Source organism: Narcine bancroftii, chromosome 1, assembly GCF_036971445.1.
Source record: "Narcine bancroftii isolate sNarBan1 chromosome 1, sNarBan1.hap1, whole genome shotgun sequence".
Lineage (NCBI taxonomy): Eukaryota > Metazoa > Chordata > Chondrichthyes > Torpediniformes > Narcinidae > Narcine > Narcine bancroftii.
This window is the reverse complement of record NC_091469.1, coordinates 68,668,322-68,680,787: the sequence shown is the minus strand read 5'-3', so window position 1 is coordinate 68,680,787 and position 12,466 is coordinate 68,668,322. Positions and strand designations below refer to the sequence as shown.

Here is a 12,466-nt window from a genome sequence, read left to right as displayed (position 1 = left end):
CTGGACCGTCTCCAAAGCCAGTATATCCTTCCTCAAATATGGAGACCAGAACTGGACACAGTACTCCAGATGCCGTCTCACCAATACCTTATACAGTTGCAACATTACCTCCCTACTCCTGAATTCCGTTCCTCTAGCGATGAAGGCCAACATTCCATTTGCCTTCTTAATAACCTGCTGCACCTGCAACCTAACTTTTTGCGATTCATGCACAAGCACTCCCAAGTCCCTCTGCACAACAGCATGCTGTAGTTTTTCACCCTTTAAATAATATTCAGCTCTTTTATTTTACTTGCCAAAGTGGATAACCTCACACTTACTAACATTGTACTCCATCTGCCAGACCTTTGCCCACTCATCCAGCTTAACTATATCCCTCTGCAGACTCTCCACATCCTCATTACAATTTGCTCTTCCACTCAATTTGGTGTCATTCGCAAACTTGGCTACACCACATTTTGTCCCCTCCTCCAAGTCATCAATGTAAATGATGAACAGTGGTGGGCCTAACACTGACCCCTGCGGCACCCCACTTACCACTCTCTGCCAACCTGAAAAACTCCCATTTATCCCGACTCTCTGCCTCCTGTCAGACAACCAATTTTCAATCCAGGCCAAAAAATTTCCCCGGACTCCACTTTCCTGTAACTTACTGATAAGTCTCTTGTATGGCACCTTATCAAACGCTTTCTGGAAATCCAAATAGACAACATCAACCTGTTCCCCTCCATCCACCGCACCCATTATATCATCAAAGAATCCTAACAAGTTTCACTATTTCATCTTTAATGATGGCTTCAAGCATTTTTCCAATCACAGACGTCAAGCTAATTGCCGATAATTTCCAGTCTTCTGCCTACATTCCTTATTAAAAGGTGGCGTGACATTTGCTGTCTTCCAGTCTGCCGGGACCTGCCCAGAATCCAAGGAATTTTGGTATATGACCACCAATGCATCAACTATAACTTCTGCCGTTTCCTTCAGAACCCTTGGATGCATATCATCAGGACCAGGTGATTTATCTCGCTTTAGTCCCATTAGTTTCTCCATCTCTTCTTCCTTTGTAACAACTATTTTATCAAGGTCCTCCTCAACATTCGCATCCTTAACTCCGCACTTGGGCATGCTGGACATGTCTTCCACCGTGAAGACTGAATCAAAATATTTGTTTAATGCCTGGGCCTTTTCCTAATTTTTTGTTACCAGTTTTCCTTTCTCATCCTCCAAGGGTCCTATGTTAACTCTGGCCACCCTCTTCTGTTTTATATATTTATAAAATTTTTTGCTTTCTGTTTTTATATTTTGTGCCAATTTACTTTCATAATCCTTTTTCCCATTTCTTATTACCCGCTTTGTAACCCCTTGTTGTCTCTTAAAGTTTTCTATGAAGTCCTCTTCCAGACTCCCACGACCAACTTGATTTTCCCAATCTATGTGGAAGTTAAAGTCCCACATGACGACTGCCGTATCTTTATTACATGCCTCACTTATCTCTCTATTTATTTCCTGTGCCACTAAACTATTGTTATATGGTGGGCGATAGATAACACCCACCAATAATTTTTTCCCTTTGTTATTCTTTATTTCTACCGAAATGGACTCAACATTATGCTCTTTAGATCTTATATCATTCCTCACTACTGCCTGGAGCTCATCTTTGATTAAGAGTGCAACTCCACCTCCCTTACCATCCTGTCTATCTCTTTGCACCACCTGATACCCTTGAAAGTTTAATTCCCATTTAGGGTCACCTTGTAGCTACCAAATCATAGGCATGGGTACCAATTTGCGCCTCAAGTTCACTAACCTTATTTCTAATACTGCGGGCATTCAGATAAAGTGCCCTTATGCTCTTTGTCCTTTTAATATCTAGTGACTTCTGTAACCTTTTCTTTTGATTTTTCTGCCCACTATTTTTCTTTGTAATTTTCTTAACACTATCATTGACCCGAAAACTCACTGCACCATCTGATTTTTTACTTTCTCCTCCCAACAATACTTTTCCTATTTTACTTTTCCTGGCCATTACTTTATCTTCCCTATCCTTTTTCCTATCACTCTGGTTCCCATACCCCTGCCAAATTAGTTTAAACCTTGCCCCACTACTATACCAAACATTCTTGCCAAAATGTTGACACATTTTGGATTTAGGTGCAACCCGTCCCTCTTGTAAAGATCATGCCTTCCCCAAAAGAGATCCCAATGATCCAAGAAGCCAAATCCTGGCCTTGTACACCAGCACCTCAGCCACATGTTCATTTTCCTTATCCTTACATTCTTTTCATCACTTGCATTTGGAACAGGTAGTAATCCCAAGATCACCACCCTAGCGTTCTTGTCTTTCAGCTTTCGTCCCAGCTCACTGTAATCTTTTTTCATTACCTCCTCAATATTGATGACATTGATTGTAAATATTCATGGATGTTAATACTTCCTGTTTTCTCAAGCAGGATTTATAGAAAAAATATGCTTAATTTCTAGGAGACAGCTGCAGATGGTTTTAGAACTTGGTGTTGGAGGTCAATTTGCTAATCATCATATTCTCAGATTTAATACGGCATATCAAGAACATGAACTTGCGAATGGCTCGGTGGTCCTCGCTTAGTTGGAAAATTGTGGGTTTAAGTTCCTCCAAGAGACCTGAGCACAGTATTTACATACAAGTTTCTGTTTTAAGTAAAAACAGCTGCTTAAATATTGTTTCTAGGATTTTTTTTTTGAAACCTTCTGTTCTTCCTGCTCTCAGTGTTGAGTCCTTGAAGCGATTTACTTGAGTGAGCACATGCCACAGTGAACAACATTGATATATATTCTTGTTTTCAGGGGACATTAGAGACAAAGCTAATTTAACATCCTCATCTCTTTTTGGGGGTAGGGCCCTGTTAGATAATTTTGGAGTGGAAACCCTAACCAGCTTTTCGATTCCTTTAAGTTGGCTCTGGATATTTATATTGCTCCAGCAATTCTACTTGTATTAGGTGAACAGCTTAGGTGAACCTGGTACCTTCCTTGTCTCTTTGCTAACTAGATAAATAGGCTGAACTATGAATTTTTTTTCTCTTGTAGTAAAAGTATGTATATGTTTGTCATAATTTATTTGAACCATTTGCAGAAAGTAATTCTTGCCAATAATTTATTAAAAACAGTCCAAACACCTGTTTCTTAAAAGTTTAGTGTGATTAGAAATCCATGCCTGGCAGCTAGATATTTTGAAGATTCCTTTAAACAGTAATTAAACAAGTTTGTACTTTGTGCAGCAATAATTTATGACCAGGAGCTTTTTCGCAAATGGCAAATGGGGCACATTTTTCACTGCAGAATAGACTGAAGAAAAGTCATTTGCCATTTGCGAAAAAAGCTCCTGGTCATAAATTTTTGCCGCACAAACTACAAACTTGTTTAATTACTGTTTAAAGGAATCTTCAAAATATCTAGCTGCCAGGCATGGATTTCTAATCACACTAAACTTTTAAGAAACCGGTGTTTGCACTGTTTTTAATAAATTATTGGCAAGAATTACTTTCTGCAAATGGTTCAAATAAATTATGACAAACATATACACACTTTTACTACAAGAGAAAAAAATTCATAGTTCAGCATATTTACCTAGTTAGCAAACAGACAAGGAAGGTACCAGGTTCCATTCCTAGCTGTTATTATCATGCATCAAATAGCAATTTATGGCTTTAGTACTTTAATGTGAGCACATTGTCATCCCTGCATTAGGTTTAAAGCATAGAAAACAGTCAAATTATACATTTCCTTTGAGTTAATCACAGAAGCGATGAAATATGCACAGCCGTTAAATACTACTGAGGTCTTCGGCTTACTTTTCAAGCATGAGTGTTAAAAAGTGTGTACGTATTAATTAAGTGTAGCAGGAAAAAAATTCTCTTTCGTAGAAGGAAGATTTTCATCATTCTGTTCTATCTTAGTGTTCCTGAGTATTTTGTGTTACGAGTCCAGAGGACCCCAAAACCCAGCAGCAATAGAAATTCACTTCACCAAGACAAATGTCACTTTAACAAAAGTCACTTTTAATTTTCTTTAAACATAAAAACAGAATCAAACTTTAACTTATTACTTTTAACTTAACCCCCTTCTAATTCTAAGCGCATGTGTAGGTAATGTGTATATGTTCAGGAAAGTTCTTTGATTCACAGTCCAATCTCACTTCTCACTCCTCCAAGTTCACCGGTATCAGGCAATTCTTATACTGTGCACAGAATTTAACATTGATGAATCTTCTCCAGGCTCTAATGCTGAAAGGTAAATAGATACCACTCAGGAAGGTTCTAGTTGGTTTTGGAGAGAGATTTGTTGCTTGTTGGGCACACACAAACTGATCTCCCATGGATCAGTGTCTTGCTGAAGAAACTTGCCAAATCATGGGTTTTCCAAATTAAAACCTCTTTTGGGTCACCACAGAGTTCCTCTTGTTTCTCTTATTTCAGGAGAACGACTCTAGCCAGCCATTTCCTCTTGTAAGGACTACAAGGGTTTTTCAACTGGCTGAACTTGGAACTCACAACCTGTCTTCAAAATGGGGTTTTCAACCAGCTTCAAAAGTCACTGCAAAGAAAGCCTGTTAGGTATTCTCCCTCTCCCCAAAACCACATGACCCCTCTTAGAACAGCAAATTGCAACCTGACAGATTGCTGGCATCGGAATTGATTTCTGCCTGGGCATCTGTTGCTTTAAAGACAATAGTCCATTTAATCCACAGCATCAGTCCAATTAACACCTACTTGTGAAGTCTCCATAGGCATTCTTCAAAGTTTCTATAAAGTCACTGTGGACATGAAGTCTCTCTTCCAGCAAAGCTCTTGTATTTTAAATGAGATGCCTTTTGTGAAATGATCTTCACTATCAATCCACAATCAATCACTTTTTAAAAAAAAATATTTCTCACACTATGAACCATATTAACCAAAATACACACAAACATTTCCCTCTTGAATATACACAGTGTCATTTTCTCCCCTTTCCCCCCCTCCCTTCCCTCCCTCCTTCCCACCCCCCCCCCCCACCCACTAAATGTTCAACATATACAATACAATAAACCCATTAAACAATGTCATCACACAATGAAAATAAACAAGAAAATTGTGTCATCTACTTTTACACACTGGGTCAGTTCATTTCGTCTTCCTCTCAATCTATCATTTTAGGGGGTGGAGGTCCGCGGTAGGCCCTCTCGGTTGTGTTCCATGTATGATTCCCAAATTTGTTCAAATGTGACCTTATTTTTTTTAAATTATGTTATTTTTTCCAATGGAATACATTTATTCATTTCTATGTACCATTGCTGTACTCTCAGACTCTCTTCTGATTTAAAAGAATAGAAAATTGTTTTTTGGGAAATAATTTATTATCTTTTGAACAAATGAAGTACAAATATGGAATAACTCACGGTACAACGTTTGCATACCACCAACTGAAAACCTACTTCAGGGACAAATTGGGAAGCAGGGTGAGGTTACCAGAAGGAAGCAGCTTTGAATATGTGATTACAGACACAATGATAATTAAAAGATTTATAACAAACATGTACATCAAGCTGCAAGAGAAAGAGAACGATGAAATAAGCTGTAAACCCAAACAAAAGTGGGAAAAAGATCTAAACGTAAAGATAAAAAATGAAATATGGGAAAAGCTATGCTCTGGAACTATGAGAAATACAATAAACACGAGGTTACGCATGATACAATATAATTGGTTACACAGGCTATATATCACGCCCCAAAAGTTAAATAAATGGGACCCAACAGTATCAGATAGATGTTTTCGCTGTAAGAAGGAAATGGGAACAATAGTACATGCAATTTGGGCATGTGAGAAAGTGGAAAAGTTTTGGGAAGATCTAAATCAGGTATTAAATAAAATCACAAAAAGCAACAAACCAAAAAATCCAGATCTAAGAAGTAAAGAATTAAGCCTCAAATTGGATGAAGCACAAAAAAGATTTATTATGATAGCCTTAGCTGTAGCAAAAAAATGTATAATGTCAACCTGGAAAACAATCAATCACTTTTAAAGACATATTAATATATGATAAAATTTAATGTACTGTATAACATTTTTGATGAAACAAAAGTGCACAAATAGATTTGTTAGTTTTATTTTGTCAATGTACTTGCAAAAGTGCACAAATAGATTTGTTAGTTTTATTTTGTCAATGTACTTGTAATGTTCTTGGTTCTTGACAACAAAAAAAACCAGATGGATTGTTTAAAGCAATCATTCTCAACAGGGGAAGAGCCAAGGATTGAAATAATAAAATATTTTTTCTGTTATTTTGGCATTGTTAGGAGAAAACTACAGAAGAAACCAACTAAACTTGACTGTTTCACAGGGAATGGGGCCCACAGACTCTGAGCAGTCCCTAAGAGTGGGTTGTCAGGGGGGGGGGGGTGGTTAACGTAGCCAAAAAAAATTGAGAATGACTGGTTTAAAGTAACTCAGAATTCTTTTGTGAACTGATAATTGCAACATTTAATTTGCTGAATCATTAACAATTCTTCAATTATTCTCATAATTGTTTTGTAATTAGCTTGATCTTCACTTTTGTTTAATGTTGAACTTGGAAGTTATCAGTAGAATTTTTTTTAAAAGTCTCATTTAAATTAGCTTTTTATGGAGGTGAAAAATCGCTTTGCACATGGTATTAAGATGTACTTTTTCAGTTCTGTATCTTGATGTGATGGGAGGAGAGGACCTGGATGTTATAGCTATCACTAAAAAGGTCATACTCAGAAAACTTGTGGGTCTAAATATAAATCTCCTGCATCCCAAGGTACAGAATGAAATGGCAGAAGTTATAGAAAAGGCTTTGATTATAATTGAGGAAGGATACACTGGCTTTGGAGGTGAAGCAGAGGAGGTTCACCACGTTGATTCCAGGGATGAAAGGGTTTGCCTATGAGGAGAAATTGAGTCATCTGGGACTGTACTCACTGGAATTTAGGGGATCTTACTGAAATATATAAAACTCTGAAAGGCAAAGATAAGGTGGGGAAGACCAAAACTAGGGGACATAGCCTCAAGATCCAAGGTAGTACATTTAGGATGGAGATGAGGAGGAACAGCCAGAGGGAAACAGTGGAGGTTCTTTAGTAAATATATTGAAGACCAGGTTGGATAGATTTTTACATAGTAAAGGAATTAAGGGGTGTGGGGGAAAAGGCAGGTAGGTGGAGATGAGTTCTATCATCAAATCAGCCATGATCACATTGAATGGTGGAGCAGGCTTGATGGGCTGGATGGCCTACTGCTGCTCCTATTTCTTGTGTTCGTAAAGGAAACTGAAACATTATAGGATATAGAAATGTACAGTACAGGCTCACTCACAATGTTGTGCCAACATAATAACCTAGAATTTCCCTGCTGCCTAACCCAATATTTTTCTCAATTCTTTGTACCTATCTAATAGTCTCTTAAAAGGTCCTGTTGTACCTACTGCAACCACCATTGTTGGTAGCACGTTCCATGCACCCACTACTCTCTGTGTAAAGAACCTACTTCTTACATTGCCCCTTCCCCCCCTTACTTAAAAAAGCACCTTAAAACTATGCCCCCTAATGTTAGCCATTTCACATCTGGGGAAAAAGCCTCTGGCCATCCACATAATCAGAACCTCTCTATCAAGTCACCCCCTAATCCTCCATCACTTCAAGAAAAAAAGGACCAAGTTCATTTAACCTATCCTTGTAAGGCATGCTGTCCAATCCAGGCAGCATCCTGTAAATCTACTTTGCACTTTCTCTATAGCATGTACTTCTTTCCTGTATTGAGGTGAGAACTGAACACAATATTCCAAGTGGGGTATAATCAAAGTCTTGTATAGCTGTAACATTGCCTCATGGCTCTTGAACTTGATCCCATGGTTAATGAAGGCCAGGACACCAGACAATTTCTTAAGAACACTATCAATTTGTTCAGCAGCTTTGAGTGTACAGGCAGCCCCAGTTTAAAAATGAGTTTCTTATTTAGTGTCAGTTCATCAAATGTTTATCTTGGTATATAGCATATATAGTTATACACCTTTCTATGCATGTAAAGCAAACACTTTCAAATAGACCTCAATATCTTAAACCAGTCGGGCTCCCAGCAGGAGTAGGGATGTCAGGCTCCCGGCAGGAGATGCTGACTTAAGCATGCTCAACCCGGAAGCTGATGGCATTCTACTTCCAGCCGCCTTGTTGGTTCGTAAGTGCGAGTTGTTTATAAATCGGACATTTATAACCGGGGGACTGCTTGCAATATGGATATGAACTCCTAGATTGCTCAGTTCGCTCACAGCCCTCCCATTAACATTGTATTTAGCCTTCAAATTTGGTCTGCTGAAATGAACCACTTCACACTTTTCTGGGTTAAACTCCACCTGCCACTTCTCAGCCCAGCTCTGCATCTAATCAGTATTCCTTTGTATCCTCTGGCAACCCTCCAGACTATCCACAACAATGCCCACTTTTGTGTCACCAGCAAATCTACTAATCCACCATTCTACCTTATACGGGTCATTTATAAACATCACAAAGAGGAGGGCTCCCAGAAACGATCCCTGTGGAAGACGACGGGTCACTGACCTCCATGCAGAATATGACCTATCTACAATTACCTTCTTTCTCTGGCCAAGCCAATTCTCTATACACAAAGCAAGGCCTCCTAAAAGTCTACCTGCCATTCTATTCCTGGCTGGAAGGTGCAGAGGGCTGCTGGTGGGGCAGTCGGCAGGCATCCCAGGTGGGATGTGGGACGGCGGGGTGGGCTACCGGAGTGGCGGGTGGCCGGGGTAGTCTGCCAGCAGGACGGTCAGCAGGCTGCCAGTGGGGCGATCACCGGAAGTTCACCACGTTCAGATGGTGGCGACATCTGCACTGCTGATGTCACCGGAGTGAGTGGGTTGACTGTTTTCGGAGGAGACCTGGGTAAGTTTAACTAGGTTCCCAAACCACCTCTGAGGTACGTCAGAGACCCGGTTGGGTTGTGACTGGATCGGACCCTTCAAATTGTCCAGTTAACCCTATTTTACACAGCTGTTTAAAAGGGCCTAGAGTACACCTTATCCACGACTCTGCACCATCACCTATGGTTTCATTACCTGGAGTGGAGGTAGGGTTCATCCCAAGGAAAAAAAAGGCAGATGATTGTCCATTTTACACTTGTACCTGATAGGTATCCCTTCATATTCATATTTCTATCCAGAAGTCTCTTAAACGCTACTATTAAACCTATTTCTGGCACTATTTATGGCAGTCCATTCCAAGAATACTCTGTAAAATATTTGTGCTGCACATCTCCCTTAAACTTATCCCCTCACCTTAAATGTAGGTTCTTGCGATTGTCACTTTTACCTTGGGGCAAAGATTCTGACTGCCCACACTATTCATTCCCTACTTGATTTTATGAACCTCTATCAGGTCACCCTTCACTGTAATGTCCTCGAGATGAAAAAAAAACAAGTTCTTCCAATCTGTACCCATAACTCATGCCCTCTAAACCAGGCATGCCCTAGTAAACCTTTTCTGTATCATTTTACTGCAATGGGGCGACTGTAGACACACAGTTGCACACAGTATTCCAAGGGCAGACAAACTGGTATTATGTGGCTTGTATGACTTATTTTTGTACTCCATGCCCTATCCAATGATGTCAGGTATACCATATTGCCTTCTTTCCATCCTACCTACTTGTGTGGCTACTTTCAATGAGCTATGGTCCTGAACCCTCAGATACCTTGCACATCAATACTTTTAAGAGCTCTATCTTCAATCCATGTACCTGTCCAAATTTCACTTAAATGTTAACATAGAGCCAGCATTCACCACTTCAGCTGGCAATTCATTCCATACTCTCACCACTCTCTGAAGAAGTTTCCCCTAAACCTCTCCCCTTTCACACTAAACTCATGTCCTTTGGGGAAAATCCAGCATATATTCTCTGCTTTTCTTAAGCAACTATTTTAGTGTGCACAATTTGCCGTCAAATCTTTTCATAAAAAAAATATGGCTATTAATTACTATCAGAACCTAATTAACCATGTGATAAATGTTATTGACGCTCATTTTCTCTCTCAGAAAATGAAGTTATATGTGGCATCTCATTCATGGAGATTACATCAGTCATATTTAATCTTCAGTTTTTGTCTCTTTTAATTTTCTCATTTTTATCTAATTTAGTTTGACCTTGAATGAATCCGTTCTTGTTTCTAATTCCACATTTATAAATGCTATTGAAGATGCACTGTTCTTCTTAGCAGCTCAGTGCTGATCCTTTTTCTATTTGAGTCAGATTCAGTTTCATCAATTTCTACATCCTCTGTATAATTTCCTTTTCCACTCAATTTAGTATCATCCTCAAACTTGGCTTCACTACACTCTGTCCACTCTTCCAAATCTTCAATGTAAATGGTGAACAACTGCAGGCCCAGCACCGACCTCTCCAGCACTCCATTTACCACTGTCTGCCAATCAGAAAAACACCCATATATCCCAACTCTTTGCCTTCTGTCAGTTAACCAATCCTCAATCTATGCCAATGTACTTCGTCCGACTCGATTCATCTGTATTTTATTGATAAATCTTTTGTGTAGCACCTTATCAAATGCCTTCTGGAAATCCAAATATACAACATTAACCTGTTCACCTCTATCTACCACACTCATTATATCCTCAAAGAACTCCAACAAATTTGTCAAACAAGACCTTCCCTTTTTGAATCCATGCTGCATCTGCCTGATGGAACTCCTTTGTTCTAAATGTCTCGCTATTTCAACCTTGATGACAACATCAAGCATTTTCCTGACTACAAATGTTAAGCTAATTGGCCAATAATTACCCATTTTCTGCCTACATCCCTTTTGAAAAAGTGGTGTGAGATTTGCTGTCTTCCATTCTGCTGGGATCTGCCCATAATCCAAAGAAATTTGTTAAATGACTACCAACACATCAACTATAACTCCTGCCATTTCCTTCAGTACTATGGGATGCATCCCATCAGGACCAGGAGATTTGTCCACTTTCAGTCCCATTATTTTAGTCATCGCTATCAAGGCCCTTCGCATCCCTCTCACCACTCTCTGAAAGCCACAAGTTCTTTCTCCAGTCATGCAGATTTTCCTGATTTGGAATTGTTTTGCTGTTCCTTCATTTGTAATGGTAATGCGTTTATCATCCTACTGTTATATATTGTACATTTGCACTAAAAGTCTTATTTGTTCCAATCGAACAGGTACTTTATTATTTTAAAAAAGCTATAATACATAGTTAAAAAAGCAACTACAATAGTATAGGAAATTGAATTAGAGACCATAAGTACAAAAATATAATAAATGTTCAGAGTTATTCGAGTGCAAAAAAATGACTGCATTATGCTGACAATGCTTTTGCGGTTGGAGTAGATGTTCCATTGCTGTCATCTCTACATTGGAGAGAATAGGCGCAGACTGGGAGATCGCTTTGTTGAACACCTCAGCTCTGTCCACCACAATAACATGGATCTTGCAGTGGCCACTCTTGACCTATCTGCCCATTGTCTCGTGCACTATCAGACTAAGACAACTCACAAATAGGAGGACCAATACCACAAGTTCCATCTGGGCATCCTCCAACTAGATGGCATTAATATCAACTTCTCCAATTTCTGTTGAAACCCCTCCTCATCTTCTCCCCCCCCCCCCTCTCTCTCACCTTTCACAGAACCAAAATCAATTCTCCCCTTTCCCCATATCATATACAGTTCACACATTTTGTCTGTTGGTCTGTTATTCCTCCCCTCCTGTTCTTCCCCCTTTCTTTCCCCAGCTTTTAATTCAGCTACTTGTCTATTTTCACTCACACGTTTAGAAAAGGCTTGGGGCTGAAATGTCAGAACGTAATAGATTTTTACCTTCTATGGATGCTGTGAAACCCAGCATGGATATTTAGACTGATAGGTTAGTCCCTCTTGATATCCACGTATTCTCATTCCCCAATGCTCACATCACCTTGGTGACCTTCCTATTAACCATATAACCATTTACGGAGCGGAAACGGGCCATGTTGGCCTTTCAAGTCCGCACCGGTTCACTGATTTTGTGCGCCCTCTTCAGGCATTGGTGATTTTAAGTGTAGTGCATCTTTGAGAATTGACCCAGCAATTCCTTAAGGAGGCCCTAATGTCCACCAATTAATTCCTCCTTCACCCTGGAGCATTTGATGTGTAATCCAGTCTCAGCTGGCCAGATAAGCAGGAAATGAGAAGATGGAGTGAGTCAGCAAGTCAGATTGGATCCATGAACTCTTATTTTATTCCTGTCACCATCCGCAGGACAATGAGCTGATTACTAACCAATCTCTCGCTCTTGCTCTTCTCTCCTCCCCCTCCCTTTAATGATGCATCCTATTTCTTCAGTCTTATTGTCAAAATCCTTGAACTCCTGATAGTACTGTGAAAACATCTTCCCACACCATTTGCAGTTGATTAG

General features: G+C 39.5%; 1 protein-coding gene across 9 annotated transcripts in view; it reads left to right on the top strand.

Moving 5' to 3' along the window:
• aopep (aminopeptidase O (putative)) overlaps positions 1 to 12,466 on the top strand; it is a 329,712-nt gene that overhangs the window by 220,462 nt on the left and 96,784 nt on the right. Inside the window, exons 14-15 of one of the 9 annotated variants that reach the window (XM_069929426.1) lie at positions 902 to 1,013; positions 2,482 to 2,802. The exons of 6 other annotated variants lie outside the window; for them this stretch is intronic. In XM_069929426.1, the coding sequence (XP_069785527.1) occupies positions 902 to 1,013; positions 2,482 to 2,504 (135 nt within the window). In that variant the 3' untranslated portion in view covers positions 2,505 to 2,802. Of the gene's footprint in view, positions 1 to 901; positions 1,014 to 2,481; positions 2,803 to 12,466 lie in introns of those variants that run through there. 2 more of the 9 variants (XR_011354686.1, XM_069929471.1) reach the window with 2 other exon arrangements.